At 41.5% G+C, this 18,333-nt stretch overlaps 2 protein-coding genes across 2 annotated transcripts; both read right to left on the minus strand.

Moving 5' to 3' along the window:
• Window positions 1-121: 121 nt before the first annotated feature.
• atic (5-aminoimidazole-4-carboxamide ribonucleotide formyltransferase/IMP cyclohydrolase) lies at window positions 122-8,794 on the minus strand. The gene is made up of 15 exons (XM_006780393.3): window positions 8,606-8,794; window positions 8,290-8,416; window positions 8,028-8,171; window positions 6,684-6,772; window positions 6,430-6,581; window positions 3,987-4,143; window positions 3,782-3,907; window positions 3,588-3,695; window positions 3,408-3,493; window positions 3,225-3,314; window positions 2,861-2,986; window positions 2,688-2,780; window positions 2,424-2,606; window positions 637-792; window positions 122-486 (listed from the first exon to the last, which is right to left on the minus strand). Exons 1-15 carry the CDS (start codon window positions 8,622-8,624, stop codon window positions 367-369), a joined length of 1,776 nt encoding a protein of 591 aa, XP_006780456.2. The 5' UTR covers window positions 8,625-8,794; the 3' UTR covers window positions 122-366.
• Window positions 8,795-14,496: 5,702 nt separating this feature from the next.
• On the minus strand, window positions 14,497-18,112 carry mnx2b (motor neuron and pancreas homeobox 2b). Its single transcript, XM_006780394.2, has 3 exons — window positions 17,386-18,112; window positions 16,052-16,212; window positions 14,497-15,113 (listed from the first exon to the last, which is right to left on the minus strand). The coding sequence occupies exons 1-3, from the start codon at window positions 17,816-17,818 to the stop codon at window positions 14,697-14,699; spliced, it is 1,011 nt and encodes a 336-aa protein (XP_006780457.1). The 5' UTR covers window positions 17,819-18,112; the 3' UTR covers window positions 14,497-14,696.
• Window positions 18,113-18,333: the final 221 nt, after the last annotated feature.

An 18,333-nucleotide genomic window follows, 5' to 3' on the forward strand; every position in this document is an offset into this window, starting at 1 on the left:
CGCTAGTTCAATTTTGCTGAACAACTCAGTGCAATCCCAATGAAGCACTGTGACCTTGAGTCTGGATTAATGCAATGGACTAACAGTGCCATGCAGTTAGCACAATGAAAGAGGCAAAATAGTCAAACTCCAAGTTTATTTCATAGTGTTGCAAGACTGACCTATAAGGATCAGCTGCACTTACAGTATTACACTCTTGAACATTTTGATCACAAGTCAGGAATGTATTTAGTGTGTTACAAAATTGTGCGTCTGTTTCTACAGTTCAGCTAAATGTAGGAATGTCTGAAGATCAGCAATGTTGCACACGTTTATTTCATCTTTGTAAAGACACGAAACTGAGAGCAAACTCAACACTTGGTGAACTCAGTGGTGGAAGAGTCGCAGGCTGGTGTGCACCAGAGTAATGCCTTGCTCATTACAGGCATTGATCACAACCTCATCAGCAGCAGAGCCCGCTGGAGCTGCAATGTATTGAACGCCGCTCTGGAGACAGACACACACACACACACACACACACACACACACACACACACACACGAAATGTGAGTTATGACAGGAAGACCAGGGTTTAAGTTGCAGTGAGATTGACAAGGTGTGTGCAGCATGTACACGTTCTTCGTGCAAGGCACTTACCCTTTTGGCCCGATCTATGTTATCTCTGAAAGGGAAGAAGGCGTCAGAGCTGACAGCCACAGCCTGCAGTGAGCTGATCCAGTTCTTCTTTTCAGTCTCTGACAGTAGCTCAGGGACCTCTTCATACATCGACTTCCAAACTTCCAAGTCTGGGCCCTGCCAGCACAGGACAGAATATGCACAGGACACAGCCTTTCATTTACTCACACAGTCTCAAACTTGGCATGCTGTGTGATTAGACATGACATTGAACATCAGAAGTGGGCACATCTTAAATCTTTTGTATACAAAAAGTCAGAATCTATTAACCCAGTGGTTCCCAAACTTTTTTTGCTGGGCCCCCCTTGTTTTACAAGAAAAATGTTCGCGCACACGCACGCACGAACACATCCTCCAACCACACACACCCATATTTTGCTCCATTGCGGTTTATTTCACACCTCATTTAGTAAACAATTAAGCAAATAATTACAAGTAATCTGCAATAAATTACAGGTAGTAAGAAAATAAACTACTAACTCTTTTACGCTACGTCCACACCTACACGGGTATTTTTGAAAACGCAGCTGTTTCGTCCACACGTAAACGGCGTTTCGAATCACCGAGAATGGAGATTTTTTAAAACTCCTTTTTTGCGTTTACTGGACAGGAATACAGAGTTCGTCATGCAATGTCAAAGGTATGTGCCTTTTTTCACGTCACGCTGTGTGCACGTTATTGTTTACATGAGATGAATTGCAGAATGGCAGGTAGAGACGAAATACTGTTAATCTGACTATCTGCAGGTTTTACACGCTTACATATACACGCAGTTACTGTCCCTCCATTTACAAAGGCAGAGGCGTCACGGTGTAATTATTTTACATGTAGTTGTTTTTTTCTGTGTAATAATATTCAACATTGCTATCAATACATTTTTCAAAAAAATCCCTATGCAAAATGGGTTCAAAAACATAAACAACTGTTGGATGCTGTTTGTCCGTGATTTGAACCGGGGAACAAATTGTGGCAGGATCAGCCTGATGTTATTTGTATCCCACTGTAACTTTACTGTATAAAGAGCTAACATCTCCAAAATGTCAAGAGTAGTTAGTCATTACAACAAGTGTTTGTGAACTACAAATCAAGAATGTGGGATACTGTTCGTCCATGATTTAAACAGCCCAGCGCTGCTCCCAACAAAGGGAAAACCAATCCTGCAAGGAGACCTACCTCAGCACTTGTGCAGGTGAAACCAAAGGGAAGATATGCTTCACCATATTTTCTAGTCTTTGGCTTAGAATGAAGTTGGTTTGGAAACATATTCAGCTATGCTTCATCTCCTGCTTTGCCTTTGTGTGGGCGCCCGTGCTAGCAGTGTCCAAGCGTTGTTTTTTTTTTTTTTTTCCCTTTTCATGCCGCGCCCCCCCTGCAATGGCTCTGCGCCCCCCCTAGGGGGCGGGCCCCACACTTTGGGAACGTCTGTATTAACCTAATAAATAATCTGCTGCTTTGTGCCTCAGTGCTGAATATGCACAGGAACATTGGATGTGTTTACATCTCGCAAAATACAGTAATTCTTCATCTATTGTACAAAACACTTAAAACTACATATTTATTTGTGTCCATGTCAGAAGCTGAGTTCCTCTTTGCATTTAAGACACAAAGGGTTGCATGTACGCATTTTAAATATTCATATAAACACAAATGCAGTCTTGAAATGTTTACATCCAAACAAAATAAAAACCACAGTTGTACTTTTTCCTCACTGGTAACACAGTGCACGTCTCCAAATGTTACTCCCTCACCTCTCCAATGGTGTCGCTCACATACTGGTCGATTGCGTTGGCCATCTCTGCTCTCTTCACACCACTGCGAAACTTCATGCTCAGGACTCGAGGGTGGTGCCTGAGCCACCAGTTGTCAGCTTTGTCACCCGCCAGCCGAGTGCAGTGGATACGAGACTGCTGCCCTGCACCAATACCGATAACCTGGAAAACACAGGTGAAGAAAGATTAGGGAACTACTGAGGCTCCTCTGGATTCCTTCCTCATTTATCCGCCACCTCTTACCTGCCCATCTTTAGCATAGCACACAGAGTTAGACTGCGTGTACTTGACGGCGATTGTTGCCACGGTGAGGTCACGCACAGCTTCCTCAGAGAGCTTTAGGACACAACAGAAGGCATTAAAATCTGTCAGATTGGATCGAGTCAGTAAAACGTTAACACACTTCAGTGTCTTACCGAGCCTTTGGAAACAACGTTGCTGAAGAATTCCTTATTGATACGTCCTCCATTCCTCTTTTGTTTGAGATAGAGACCGAACAACACTCTCACCTCGGTGTCATCAGGCTCGTAGTCAGGATCCATCTGAGACACAAGCACGGACATAACCCATAACCCAGTTTACATAGTATGTATGTACTGTACACATCTTCAGTATGACTTGCAACTACTCCAGTTACATTATCTGCCTAGAAAAGAAAAGAGCTGGTTATTCAATCTGCATGTGTCTGAGAATTATGAGGCTTTTAAGCTAATCAGTACGTCCAAAGACATGCTTCCAAAAACAGAGACAAATACAGATGTGTGGAAACAGCGCCCTCACCTGAAGCACACAGTAGTTGCCATTCTTCTTTTTGGAAAGGATTTTGAGTGCCTCCTCATCATAACCAGGAGCAATGATACCGTCTGAGACCTAAGAATGTTACATTACACACACAAAAAAAAAAATTATAAAGATAATAATAATAATAATTTAAAAAATTAAAAAGCTTGCTCTCTTATTTACCTCTCTTGATATGATCTTAGCAGTGGGAACGTCACACACATCTGACAGAGCAATGAAATCTCCAAATGAAGACATCCTGTCTGAACCTGGAGGCACAGAGTAAATGTAAAACATATTAAAAAAAGAGAGCCCAGCACACAATCATTTTCAGGCCATCAGCTATACAGGTGACTTTTTAACCTCTTGCCCTTGCGTAGGCGGTGGCGAGTGGGCTGAGGTCCTTCAGCATGTCGTGCACCATGCACACTTTGGCCTCTTCCTCGGTCAGAGGAACTCCTACTGCGGCTCCTTCAGAAACAAGGTGACAGCTTTCATTGTCAGATCTATGCGACACTGTTAAATGAGTGGGTCTGAATGGGGTCTTTCTTTCTTACCAGCAGGGCTGACGTGTTTGAAGGAAGTCGCTGCAGCCATGCCGAGGGCTCTCTTCAGCTCCCTAACGAGCTGCCACGCATTCAGAGCGTCGCACAGGTTGATAAAGCCAGGAGCACCGTTGACCACTAGGAGAGGGAACGTTAAAAGAGGATTGGTGACATTAAAGGACAGATTGCGGCGTGGCATGGCGTGGTGTGAGGGTACCTGTGAGCGGCAGAGGCGCGCGCAGAGTGTAGATTTGAGCGGGTGCTTGGTGGGGGTTCATGCCGTATCGCAGAGGCAGCTGGGACACGCCGCGGCTGTACTGCCCGCGGAAGTAGTCGGATATAGCCTCATCATACTGTGCTGTATGTGTGAAGGCCTGCACAGGAAGCAGAACGGGTAGAGAAAGGTTAGAAAGAAGAAAGAAAACTGCTTACATCACTTTCTGATGTTTTAGGGAAGGAACCATCTCTCCACAAGAAAAAAGGGCTGCAGGCAAAGTGGGACAGTTATCAGTATTTAACTCAATGCTCAGTGCAGTCAGACTGTGAGGTTAGAGTTCACTGCTCCTCAAATGTTAAACACATTTCATCACTCTGTGATAAACAGCCTGGACTTCGACTCGCTGAACCTCATCTCTGAGCAAATAGCAAAACCAGAACAAATAGTCACAGGGGGAGTAGCAACTCCTTAATAATCACCCTCAAGCTTTTGTTTTTTATTTTTAATCATAAGCCACCTTAAAATAGCACTAGGTAATACAATGTTGTGATTATAAAGGATTGATCAAAAGAAAGCAAACTCCCTGAAGTCCCCCACACATCAAGACTCCAACAGCAGCAGCAGCTATTTTGGCAACGATACCTTATAAAACAGAGCCGTAGGCTTGATTTCCCCTCTTACTCCAAACAAAGTCTCTTTTCAGCATTGAGCTTAAAGTGGAACAAGTCTGAACAGAATGGATGGATGTTCGAGGCTCATGTGATCAACTCTGAAACGGCACTTTTAAAATTCTCCACGCAGGATTATGACTAATCCCATCAGGAAACGGTCTTTGACTCAACTGGTTATTAAAGTTAGATTTAAGCAACATTGTTTTGAAGGCAACTAGCTGTAACATATGGCTCCTTCAATAAATGATCGGGCATTAAAGACATCCCCCCCAATAGGGCTGAGTCATATCATACCGTTCACTGTAAGTTTAATGTTAGGCAATGATAAGAAAATGAAATATGGCGATAGAATATGGGTAAAACGCACATGCGCAGTGTCTTTGTTTTCATACGCACATGGCAGAAAAAGCATGCCGGTGACGGAGAATGAGGAGGGCGAAAGCGCATCGTTGAATGAAACAGATGAACCAGAATTGGTTTGTAAAAATGCTGCAACTTCAGTGATATGGAACTGGTTTGGCTTTTGCAAGTCAGATACACACCAAAGGACAATTTTTGGTAGAGCATGCTAGCGGGCCGTCGTTATTACCGTGTTTTTCGGAAAATAAGACGCACTTAAAATCAACCTTTGTGTGCTCCTTATAATCCCGTGTGCCTTATGTATGAATTCAGGTTGTGTTTACTGACCTCGAAACAATTTTATGCGGCGCTCGAAAATCTGTCAAAAAAAATGTTTCAGTACGACTTCCAAAAGTTACGAAACCGCACCGCTTGATGGATTGTCGGAGCATTACGGCAACCGCAGTCAGGAGCCTGGCGGAGTGATACGTACTGTGCTTCAACATAATATTACCGTATTGTGTGTGTGTGTATAACCTCTTTTTAAGTTTTGTGGATATTACACATGGTTATGCTGAGGATATGTCGGCCAATTTCCACTGGAAATGCCTTTTGGTTAAACTGTCAGCAAGGAATTTGCATTTGCACTGTTAAATTTGTTAAACTTTAATGCACATAAACAACAGCTGCTTGTTTAAGTGAAAATACATTGATGGGGCTTTTTTGCACTAATAAAGTTGTGGACTTGTAAGGTATTTTGTCTCGCGCCAATTATATCTTTATCGCAAATTTTCAAATATATTGTGATAAATATTTTTGGCCATGTTTCCCTGCCCTACCCCCCAACCAAAATAAGCAGCTAGCAATTTATAAAATATAAAAAGTAGTGATATGTGAATTTCTGAAACTGCAGTATACCAACCAACAGGCAAACATGTGACTTCATGTGATCACCTGGTCACGGCTGATAGCCGCCCCTCCCTGAGCCTGGCTCTACTGGAGGTTTCTTCCTGTTAAAAGGGAGTTTTTCCTTCCCACTGTCACCAAGTGTGCGCTCACAGTGGGTCGTTCAATTATTGGGATTTTCTCTGTATTACTGTAGGGTTTTTATTTTGTCTAGTCTTATCTGGTGCTATATAAATAAAATTGAATTGAATGACAAACTTTAAATGGTGTCCCTCTGACAGGTATGATAAAGCAGAAACGCAATGAGAAATTATGCGTTTGGAGAGGTGACAGCTCATGCCCTTTTACCCCATTTTCAAAACATAATTGAAAACAAACCCTCACCTTAACCCCGCTCCCCCCCAGAACTGCATTATAACATTAAAACCTTTAAATCTAAATGCCCACCTCAAAAAGTCTAGTTTGTATTTTCCTAAAATTCCTTTCTCAGAAAACCAGGTCACACGCTTGCAACAAAACAGACTCACTTTCAGGGCCAGAGTCCGGCGAGTTTCAAGAGTCGTGTCTTTGTCCGCCAAATTCTCCATCTCCTTGACAACCAGCAAATAGTCAGCAGGATCGCACACAATGGTGACCCGAGCGTGGTTCTTGGCTGCTGCTCTGAGCAGAGTAACACCACCTGAGGAGAAATAACAGTTTTTATCAATACACGCAGAGTACACAAATAAGTGTTTCATCATTAGTAAGACAGGCAAGCAAAGAGTGTACTTCTATGCATTACCGATATCAATCTGCTCTACGGCATCCTCCACCGTGACATCCGGGTTAGAGACAGTCTTTATGAATGGGTACAGGTTGCACACCACCACTCTTGAAAAGGGCAAACAAAGGAAAATCTTTTCATACTTAAAAACTTTCAAACACTGGAGTACAATAATGAACTGAGGGCTCTCACATTTTAAATGTGGGTGCACAGCTGCTTCTTACTGATCCAGCTGTGGAGGCACACTACACAGCAGTTCTGCCAGCTTCAGATAAGTTAAAGATGGAGATCAGTTCAGTGGGAGATACTACATAGACCTAAGGTGTTTATGGGAATCCACATGCTCAAAACAAGCTGTCCACAGTTAATTATCTTATACATGCATAATGTTTTCAGTCTATGCATATAGGCATAATAAACTCTATGAACGTATTGCAACTTGTCTGAGAGAAATCCGTGTATTTCCTCGGATTCTGTTGAGCAGAAGTGTCTGACATACTTATGAGAATGAAATTACCACAACTGGTTAAACAGATTGTTTTATCAACGTGCTGGTGTTTCCTTTGGTTCTGGATAAAACATCTTTGGTGGGCACTGAGCATTTTTCACGGTAGGTAAGCAGGGACACCTGCTGTTTGAAAAGCTCTAATGTTCAACCTGTAATGATCAAAATCGTGTTTTGCAGCACGGTGTTACAAACTGAAGGGGGTTAATCGTGTGTGCATGCAATACATTTTTCCGCTTCTTTATTTGAGACCACTAGCAAAGAAAGTACAAAGCAAGACAAGCTTTGCTTGAGCGTGTCTTATGTCTACTTGTGTAAACTGTCAGTAAATGAAATCATTAAATCCATTAACTTTACTGCAGTTTCAGCATTTTTTCAGATGTTGCCAAACCTTTTTAATAATCCGACAAAAAAAAAAAAAAAAAAAAAAAAAGAAGCAACAAGTATTGCACACTGACAACAGGATCCACTGATTTTCTTGTCTTTAAAAAAAAAAAAAAAAAAGTTGTTAAGAAACAGTCATCTGCTAAACTTCAGTCACGTGTTGTTTAATTTTCCACTGAGGACACAGTAAAATCTAATCAGATTCTTCCAATCGAGCAGGAGTCACAGGATGAGCATGCACGGGCAGCAGGTTTCCAATTATCCGGCAGCCAAATCAACTCGACATGCTTCTTGATTAAAAAGCACGTGCCTGCACTCCACATGGGTCACATATGCACAAGGGTTTCATTTCCACTCAGCTTTTTCTCTTTCTACTGCAAGTACACACAAATATCCATCATACTGTACACATCAGAGTATTTTACATGCTTGAGAAAGCTTTTGCCCATTTCTGTTTGCTGTGTTTGTCTCACCTTACCAGGCTGTAGCCCAGCTTCTCCATGTCAGCGGTGTCACTGGGTGTTTTTCTGGCCAGGATACCTCCATGCACTGCAGGATGCAGGGTCTTCACTCTGCCGCCCAGCATCTCTGGATGTCCAGTCAGTTCAGACACATCCCTGACACAAAGCAGAGACTCTGAGAACTTAGAGAAGGCCTCACATGCTGCAGGTATCTACAGTACTAATACATGTGGACGCCTATGGCTTTGACTTTAAGGGCTAGTGGAGCACCCACCTGACGGCCAGTCCAGCATCCCGCAGGGCTTTGGCTGTGCCCCCTGAGGCCACCAAAGACAGCCCCACACCCACCAGCCTCTTAGCGAAGTCCAACAGTCCAGTTTTGTCAGAAACACTCAGAAGTGCTGCAAAGACAGATGAGCAGAGATTTAACTCAGTACTTGTTGTCATTTTACAAACGCAAACGAAGAATAAATGCCCGTTTTTAGTAAAGTGGAGCTAACCACGTTGGCTAATGTTAGCCAGTCAGCTAGCAGCCTGCATGTCGCAACACCAACACTCAGAAAGTTTGCTTCATGCTCAGAGAAACTCACCAAGCTCCGAGGAAGCCATGTTCACGGTCACAGTGTTCACAGTGGGCAGTCTGTCTGTCTGAGCGTCGGCTGGCTGTCTGCTCACGCTTCTCCCAGTTTCACAATTAGCAAACGATGCAGAGCAAAGCAGAGGAGGCTGACGCAAAGCTGCAGGCTGTTCACGGCTTCATCATGCGCTTCAAAACTACGAACACCCGCCCTTTTGAAGCCGGCCCGCCCCTCGCACACAAGCGCACCCAAAAGAGCAAAACGGCGCAGAAAATGTGCATTTACATTAGAAAAACGCAATTAACACAAAATATTACTACTACAACAATAAGTACTACTGCAAATAATAATAATAATAATAAGAATGACCACACACACTCACTGATAGACAGCAGTGTTTCTAATTACCTTTAGATTTATGTCTTGAAATGTGAGACTGTGTAAATTATGAATTTCACATTCATATCACCAGTACAGCAGTAACTAGCTATGTTGTCTTGATGTCATTTCAAAATTACTCTTGCTTATTTTATATGACATCAAAGTGTAATACTGGATTTGTAAACGTGTGATCATCATTTGTGTTTTGAGTTAATTTGAGGATTTACCAGCAAAATTACAATCATAAGCCGGGGAGGGGTTGCTGCTAGTAAGGCCACTCAGACGAGGTGTCATTCTTGGTTTTGCCACAAGAGGGCAGACATGGTCCTTCTTCGTACACGTGTCAGCGTGTTTCTGTTTTTTGCATTTCATATATTTTATTAACAAATAATCCGAAGCTTGACGAAGTTCACTGACATCATACACCTGGTGACACGAAGAGCGCTTTCTCCTAATAATAAGTTTATCCTTGATTAATAGATTTAATAAAAAAATATAATATACATAAATTAATATACTAATAATAATATGTTGTGTTTTAATAACATTAAAACACAATATTATTATATTATTATTATATTTCTGACCAGCATGAATTTTAGTTTAAGCTACAGACTATATAAATTAAAGAGTGGTTGGGAGAAGTGACTGAATGAAACAGTACCTAATCAGGCTTTATTTCTTACCTGATGACAGAAAATTAAAAATTCTTCTTCTTAATTTATTTTACCAAGATCATCTGTAAAAACATGAAGTAAAAATTCCTTGTTGTGACAGGTGGGTGTCAACCAGGAAGTTGTTCGCGAAGGCATCATGATTAAGTTTAAGTTAAGTTGTTGTAGTTAATATATTCCACAAAACACTGATAGAAACATGAGTGTGATGTTCTACTGCAACAAAACCAGCAAATATGTGTTAATGTGATGTTTCTAGTATTGGGAAAAAACTAAATTGCTTTATCAGTGAACAAAAATATAAAAGACGCATATATTCTGCATATGCTCTTCATGCAGATACAATCCTTAGAGGTCACGGCAGCAGATCATCATCCCCTCCATCTAACCTTGTCCCAGCATCCTCCTCTGTCACACCACCCCTCCGAGTGTCCTCCTTGGATTCCAGCGAGAGTAGATCTGGAGTCTTCCCATGCTTCTGTTAGCGATCCTCCATCTGAATGGATGATAACAACATTCGGAACAAAGTAGCAGGTGGAGATGGCCCCCTATTGGCCCATAAATATGGGGCTGATTTCTGCTAATAACGCCCATTTTATGGACTGATAACATCTGAAGCGGGTGTCATTACACCCATGAACTGCATGGCAAACTGTGGTCTTCGTCTTTTCCTCCTGCCTGGCAGCGCTATCTCCAACATCCTTTGTCCTATTTTTTCACTAATCCTTGAACATGTCTGAACTATCGCAGCCTTGCCTCTCTATTTCTACGACTGCCCCTGTGATAGACTCATTTCTAATCCTGTCCATGATGGTCACACCAGTGACAATATTAACAGTGTCAGCTCTGCAAGCTCACTCCACCTACATTTTGTTTCTTGTCTACACCAGAGTGGAACAGGCCTTACTTCACTTGTATGCAGAAAAAAGAAATCATGAACCAGCTGATTTTTTCAAGCAAGACATTGCTGACCTTAACCACAGCCATGTTATCTTAACCCATGCTTCTACAGTTCAGACTGGACCTCTGCACGGCCCTTTTCTGGATTGGCATGACTGGAAGCTTTGACATCAGAGCATCCAGCTGTCACTGTAAGGGAAGTGTTGTGAGAGTGCGGCTTTACAATTTAATAAAGTTAATCAGAAAAATTATGATGAGCAGGAAAGCAAATTAATATGCCCGAAAAATTAGATTTTATTATCATTAAAAAAAACAAACACTTTTCTTTACTAATGATAAAGGTTGTCACAATCATCCAGAAGATCCAAACACTTAAAGAGAAAACAGGCCTGGTGTCAGTTTATGTCTCCTTGAAAAGTGAGATAACCTTCATTCCTCCTCACACAGATGGACGGCCTCTCCATTGTTGCAGAAATCCATCATGATTTTTATTTATTTTTTTATTCAGTAAATTTATGACACGAACATTTACACGGGACGGAAATTCAAAAAAACTGTCCCAATCAGCCTTAATTCACCCTACTTTTCCTGCAATAATAAATGACGCCCATGAATACATTCACCCCTAAAACGCCTCTTCAATAAACTTTACTGGCAAAGAAAAAAAAAGAAAAAAAGTGCCCTTTTTCGTGCTTTAGAACAGCGTTTTAAGTCGGACAGATGTGGATTTATGGGACCCCGTCGCTCACTGCAGCCTTACTTGTCCATTAGTTAAGTGACAGGACAGGGCCCAGGGAAACCTGCGGCGGTACGTGTGATTACGTTAAAAGATCGCACAATCTGTTCATATTTACGTAATGAGTCCGGCATTTTGCTGATTGATTAAACTACAGGGTGTAAATATTTTAAGGGCACGCTGATTTATAATCCGACAAAGCAAAAAAAGAAAAAAAAGAAGAAGGCCAATTTATTTGTCTAACCATGAAAATGGGGGTTTCTGGTAAACCGTTCTTGACGTCTCAGGGGCTGACTTGAGTGATTCAATAGACAGTGAAAGATTTTTATGGAAAGACGCGGGCTCTCTGCGCATTATTGGGGAAAAACAGAGAGAGGCAGGGGCCCGTCAGCACTTTTTGTTGCCGGAAAGTGACAGCGTTATCAGCGGTGAGTGTAATTTACGCGAGAGGGGAAATTTTTTAATCAACACGCACAGTGTATTCAGATTAAATTAGAGGAGAAACAGAATCAATGACCTCCATATATTCCTCCGCTGCCTTATCAATTAGCTGTGATTTTGTGTGTGTGTGTGCGTGCGCGCGCGTCCTGTGTCAGAGGGCCCTCTGTCATAAAATGGGCCAAATGGCATTCGTCATAGAGCTGACAAGTCACACAACTAAATGAGCTCCTATTGATTCGTGAGATTTTTCATCAGCCAAATTAAAAGCTGCGGTTTGATAGAGGCTCACTCTGCAGGCGTGTTACGTTCACTCCTATTAAATCAAGTCAAAGTTAAACGAAAACTTCTTTGGAGTTAAACACTGGCGAACTAAATAAATAAAGAAAAAAAAGCGGATTTGATGCTGCTTCAGGTTAATCATCACTTCGATCTTAACCAGATTTGTTAAAGCCCTGACCACGTGTTAAAACTCATAGTGTATCCTTGTGTGCTTCCACATTTCTTTATTTTACCCCCTTCGTTATAAAACCTTTGATCTTCTGTGAGGTCTCTCTGAGCAGGGATTTCCGCTGTATTGCCACTAAGAAGGTCCTCATAGTTTACTACAGCCTCACCTCAGAAGCTCTGGAGGTCTTTTTTTTTTTTTTATGAAGTTGATCCTTTACTGTCACAGAAAATAAAACTTGCACAAATGGCATGAATGCTTATGTATTTGTGCTCTTGTGTTTGACTATGAAGTATAATTCCAAGACAGACAAATCAAACTAATACAGTTTAGATTAGACGTTGAGTTGCTTTGTGCTGGAAGTAAGGATGTGACAGATAAATAAAATATGCAAAGAGTTGCATTTAAGAAAAAGTCAGCGTTTAATCAAAAGGTGGCAATTACATATTTTGACAAAGTGAAGTTTAAAAGATATGCAAATATTCCCAGATGCACTGGGAATATTTCAGCAGAGGTCTCATAACATAGTTTTATGAATATGTTATCAGATTTGTTCCGATAAAGTTTGATGTCAAGGTGATTCTTTGTACTTGATGTCAGCTGTTATTATTCAGGCAATTATTTATCCACAAACATATACATGATTTCCATATTAAAAAAATTTAACAAGTGATGCTCTTAAGGGTCTCTTAAGTTTCTTATATATATAAGACAGAACAGCCAAGAGCCTCATAAGGGTGCTAAAAGCACCGCTAAATCACTGCCACCAGTTAAGAATGCATTTAATCACTATATAAATATGTGACCGTGGTCTGAGAGGGGGTTAAGTTTCACCACACTGCATGTCCTCCAGTCTGCTCCTTAATCACAGCCCTTACATGGGGGTCCAATAAAAAGCCTCTTGCGGTTGCACAAACTCATCATGCCGTTGCTCTTGGAAATTAAAATGGGCCTATGTGACCGCTCCCCATCAGGCTTTTGATTGCTTTACTTCCTATTCATTAGCTTAATTATTTGGCCATCAGTAAACCTCACCAAGTAATTAATATCTGAGAGCCTCTGCAGTAAATTAAAACTGTGAAATGAGGCGTACTTGTGCTTTGGTTTACTACCAGAGGCAGCAGGGATGTGAGCTAATGGGTGGGAGCTGAAAAAGACGCAAAAATGAACAGTGGATTGCTTTTGTAGCCAAGGAGCATTTTCACGGGAGTGAGATAAAGCTGTTTGTGTTTTTTTCCCCTTTCTTTTGCACAACAACTCTCAGAGTGGTTATCTAGCACTTTGGTCCAGACTGAAAAACACATCATAATTACATTCTTCTTGCTTTCTGGATTAATTTTAGCTGTGCAAATGATTCCCTGATTTTTCAGAAAAAATTCCATAGGTTTTCTCTGGGTACTCCAGCTTCTTCCCACAGTCTAGAGACTTGCTGGTTAGACTGATTATCAATAGGTCTTAGGTGTGAATGTGAGCATAACAGGTTGTCTCTCTCTCTGTGTATTAGCCCTGTGACAAAAATTGAAATTGAATTTAATAATAGAATAAATAGAAGTATATCTTATCCATCCACAGCAGCTGTTAGCAGACGTTGCTTTGCAGACTTCAGCTGGTGATTTAATCATGAGGCAGCAGGTAAGCAGCTCCTTCATCGCTCAGCATCATCCCTGTGTGAGTTCTTTTATGTATTTTAAAAAACAACTGAAATCAAATGTATTTGTCTATATATATATATATATATATACATTTATATCACATCAAATGGAAATAATTCACCTCTTTTGTTGCCATTTTCTTTATTTCACATTTACACCACACAAGTTTGAGATAAATACACGTACGATTCATCCTTCAATCATTCAAATAAATTAAGTTCATCTATTTACATGTAAGTGATGACAACCAAGTCATAAATATTATTGAAAAAAAAAATCTGAATATTCACATTAAATGCACAAATGGAAATGCGCTACATGGGATGTTGTGCAAAGTCTGGGAGCAAAAACATCTGGAACTGCAGCTGTTTCTGAGCCTTTGTCCGTTCTATCAATGGTCACACGGCTCGTGCGCCTCCTGAACCTCATCAAACTGTTTGAACGTGTTACAGTTCACTCCTCTTAACATTTAATTCCTAAAAAATGTGTTCACTGAGTGGAGCTCAGGCTGTGAGTGGATGGAGGAAACACAAGTTTGCCACAGAGGGTGCCTGGCGCATTAAAAAAAGAGCAAAATTAGGGAAAGAAATAAGCACTTTTTTCCAGCATGCTGCAGCAATGTAAATTACTTAGTGATAATTCTATTCACAAATAGTTTAAGCACTATACACGTGTCATAATCCTGCATTTGTTTATATGTGATTGTGTGAATGAGTCCAACAAATGTCTTGATTGGAAAAACCTTCTCAGAGCATACGAGGTGAAGATCTTTAGGTTTGTCCTCTCTCACAAACACAGACTTTCCTGTTCTGATGTCGCTGAAACACTCAGGTAATTCTCATGTTTTTTTTTAAACCTTTTTCTGGGTGTGTATTCACAGTCCTGCCCCAATTTTCCTGTCACCGCCACCCACTTCCACCCCATCCAGCTCATCATCAGAGAAAGGGCTGTGGGAGCTGTAGCCAGCTTCATCGTTACGCTGCAAGAAGTCCGTGGTTTGCTGGATCCCAACTAGGTTACCCGCAGAAAGAGGAAAGCCACGCTGGGGCGCCTCCGCTACTTCTTCCTCCTCATCCTCTCCATCTTCTTCCTCTTCTCCATCCTCCAATTCGAGAGCTATCCTTCGGTCGTCCGGGTTCAAAGCTCGTCTGCTCTCACTGGATTTGTCGGAGCCTGTCTTTCCCGAGCTGCGTAGTCTCTCCGCCTCAGACTGGGTGGAGGCAGTGGCCTGCTCCTTTGCCTTCCGACTGCGCTTCCACTTCATCCTCCGATTTTGGAACCAGATCTTCACCTGCGAAGTGATCATAGTAGAAGAAGAACACATGTATAAAAGAAGAAATGCAACCTGGGGTTTGTCTGAACAGAAACAAAGACAAATTTAGTCACAGCTCCAGAAGCTCTCTCTTTCCTATTTCTTTTTTCTTTGTTAGATAAAAGCTGCTTTATAAATTGTTTATTTTATTTTACCTTCATTTTAAGGTGATATGTTTCATATTGCATGTCAGTGTTGGGGAGGATAAAAACTGTTATTTTGGGGTTCATGCTGTGGTGCTGACATCACTCTTTATTATCACAAATTTTTTTATCCCTCCTACCAGAGATATTAAAATTCATAACACTGAAACAATCAGCGACAAATAAATATTAACAGAAACATAAGACGTGTGAGTCTTACACACATGAATATATGAAGACAGGTAAACAATGAACACTGAAAACTGCCACAGATGATTGACAACACAACATCTGTGGACATGAGAAGCAGTTTGCTGATCAGCTAACTGCAACAAGAATGAAGATACTTTAGTGAAATGTAACATTTAAAGCTGATCTAATAGAGTGCTGCTGGCTGTTTTCATGGTATAAAAACGGTTTGGTCTTATTTAAGGCTACAATAAAAAAAGAAAAAGAAAAAAAAAGACGAAATCTGTTGATTGGTTGTTTTCTTTTTTTCCTATTTTGATATTGTGGCTCATTTTGTGTTATTAGGTGATGGGTTTCACACTCCTTTAACTCTACCAAGTTATTCTTATTAAGAAAATAAAAAATAGATATAAATGTTATAACTGTAACTACACACATGCAGTGTGCTGGCATCTGTTGAGGGCCGTGTCTGGTCTGTAGCTGTAGTTAGTTTTGACTTTTCAAAGTTGAGAATAATGTACGTCAGGTCAATAAATTTGTTCTGGAGATGTAAAGAGGAGCTCTGCAGTCTCTGGTCTGGCTCACCTGTGTTTCGGTCAGCATGAGTGAAGTGGCCACCTCGAAGCGCTTGGGCCTGGACAGGTATTTGTTAAGCTTGAACTGGTTCTCCAGCTCCAGGAGCTGCTGGCTGGTGAAGGCGGTGCGGGGCCTCCTGCATTTCCCCAACAGGCCTGACTGAGCACCCGCTGGAAGAGGAACAGCAAAGTTATCAGTTTGTGTGTGGTCCCATGCAAGATGACTATAAGTGTATATTTTAAAAACCTAAATCACCTAAAAACAGGATGGGTGAATATGTGAATATTAATATTATAAAGTTATTTCCTAATTATTTGGATTCATTTAAGGCTCTATCCAGGAATATTTGCTCACTGGCTGCCACCACTCTTATTTATATACTATAACATCAAGGACATCAGAAGTTCATGGTAATGTTGTGGGTGGGAACAGACGCACATATGCCGGCACTCTCCGGCCATCATTAACTATAATAGCTTTACTCCAGTTTATTGTTGACGGGGGGGACACGGCAGAAGCGGGCGCAGAGGCCATAAAAACACAGGCATGCCATTAACTTAATGAAAATTCAATGAAGGCTTTTGGTATTTTATTGATGAACTACAGAACGTTTTAGGTGTTTGTTTATAGTTTCTTCGTCACACAAAGACAGTTTTCATCGGGCTGGCGTTTATAGAGAAATAAATGGGGCAAAATTAAAATATGACAGAGAAGCAGTAAAACAGGTGCCACTGTACTGTGAGGGACGATGTATGACTGCCATTACAGGACTTAGTTAGATAAAAAACAACAACAACAACAACAAAAACAACAGAAGGCGCACAAAGCAAAGCTAATCGCAGGCTTTAAATTACGCTGCCAGTGAAATGTATTTATGAATAATAAATAAACAAATCAAAATGCTGCCCGTTTCTTTCTCAGATTATTATTAAATATTAAGGTTTTTTAAATGTAATAAAACTTTGGAGAATAGAAAAAAAAATCAATGTCAGATTCGTTAGTCCGGTTTGTGATTTAAACAATAAATCGGTGCTGTGTGCTTGATATCATGAAAAAATAAGCACACACAAAACCCCCGAAATGACAACTATTTAGTTATTAATTAAGCATAATAATAATAATAATAATAATAATAATAATAATAATAATAATAATAATAATAATAATAACTTGACCAGTTCCGCCTAAACTCTTTCTCTTTCAGTGTAACACACAGCTGTCTGAAAATAAAATAAATAACAAATAAATTCTCCTGTGAAATATTTTTATTTTTATTAATATATTTATTTATTTTAAAGTTAGATTATTCTGGACCTCTGCTTATCTAATGTCATCACACTTACAGCTGTAATCCGGCAGTCGTGGCACCATGAGCCCAGCGCGGATCCAGTGCTCCAGGGGCAGAGATCCAGCCATGGCAGCCACCTTCAGGTGCTCTGGATAGGTCTGCGATAGGTGCGTGAAGCCAGTGTAGGCGAACGCAGGGTGTTGTCCACCCAACGCCGACAGTGGGTACATGGGTGCAGGATACATGCCGGGAATCGCTCCCTGAGGCAGCGATGCAAGCCCCGGATGGGGCAGATTGAGGACACTCTGCTTGGGGATTATTCCGGTCTGAAGGTGCGCTCCTCGCGGGGACGGAGTGTCCGCACGGCGGCATGAGACCGGGCTGCCGGCCGGGCTGTCGCTGCTCAGACCGGGTGAGAGGTCTCGACCACACCGATTGGTCTCATCAGCGAGAAGAGCGTCGATTCTAAAGTTTTTCGATTTCTCCATGATGGCTTCAGCAGCAGAGAGAGAGCGAGAGAGAGCAGGACTGAGGAGTCTTTAGAAAAAAACAAGTCGAGCTCTCTCCAGGTGCGCACCTGTGCCGTGCTCTTCAGTCACAAAATCATAAGCTCTCCTTTCCCCCCTTTAGAAAGAAAAATAGCCCGAAAACTGTATATTCGTTTAAAAAACACATTGGCAGGTTTTTTCCTCGTTGTACTTGTTTCGGCTAAATGCCACTCTAACTGACACCCGCGTGTGCGCGCGTGCACCGGTTTCTTTAAATTGCGCCTTTATGTCAGTCCGCACCATCGAGTCTCTTGGAAAACTAACCCACAGAGGTATGTTTCCCTCTACATCAGCCGTCCTTCTCCACCCCTGGAGGCCTCTGCCAGCTAGGGATTGGCTGGAGCTCGAGCTGCTCTGACGGGCCTCTAATCAGCTAATTACTCGCTCGTTTCTCCCCCCCAGAAAGCATTCAGAGTGAGGTAATGTCCAACCCTTGTCCCGCCTGCAAACACCTT

Source organism: Neolamprologus brichardi, chromosome 1 (genome assembly GCF_056152115.1).
Source record: "Neolamprologus brichardi isolate AB-2024 chromosome 1, ASM5615211v1, whole genome shotgun sequence".
Taxonomy (NCBI): domain Eukaryota; kingdom Metazoa; phylum Chordata; class Actinopteri; order Cichliformes; family Cichlidae; genus Neolamprologus; species Neolamprologus brichardi.

Bases quoted from the DNA above. Each gene is read 5' to 3' on its own strand.
- mnx2b (XM_006780394.2), bottom strand. From the start codon at position 17,818: ATGGAGAAATCGAAAAACTTTAGAATCGACGCTCTTCTCGCTGATGAG. The intron at 16,213-17,385 runs GTAAGTGTGATG...TTCCTCTTCCAG, and splicing joins ACGACTGCCGGATTACAGCT to CGGGTGCTCAGTCAGGCCTG. The intron at 15,114-16,051 runs GTGAGCCAGACC...ATCACTTCGCAG, and splicing joins TCATGCTGACCGAAACACAG to GTGAAGATCTGGTTCCAAAA.
- atic (XM_006780393.3), bottom strand. The intron at 4,144-6,429 runs GTGAGTCTGTTT...CTTCCTGTGCAG, and splicing joins GCCGGACTCTGGCCCTGAAA to GCCTTCACACATACAGCACA. The intron at 2,987-3,224 runs GTGAGGGCGCTG...CTTGTGTCTCAG, and splicing joins GCAACTACTGTGTGCTTCAG to ATGGATCCTGACTACGAGCC.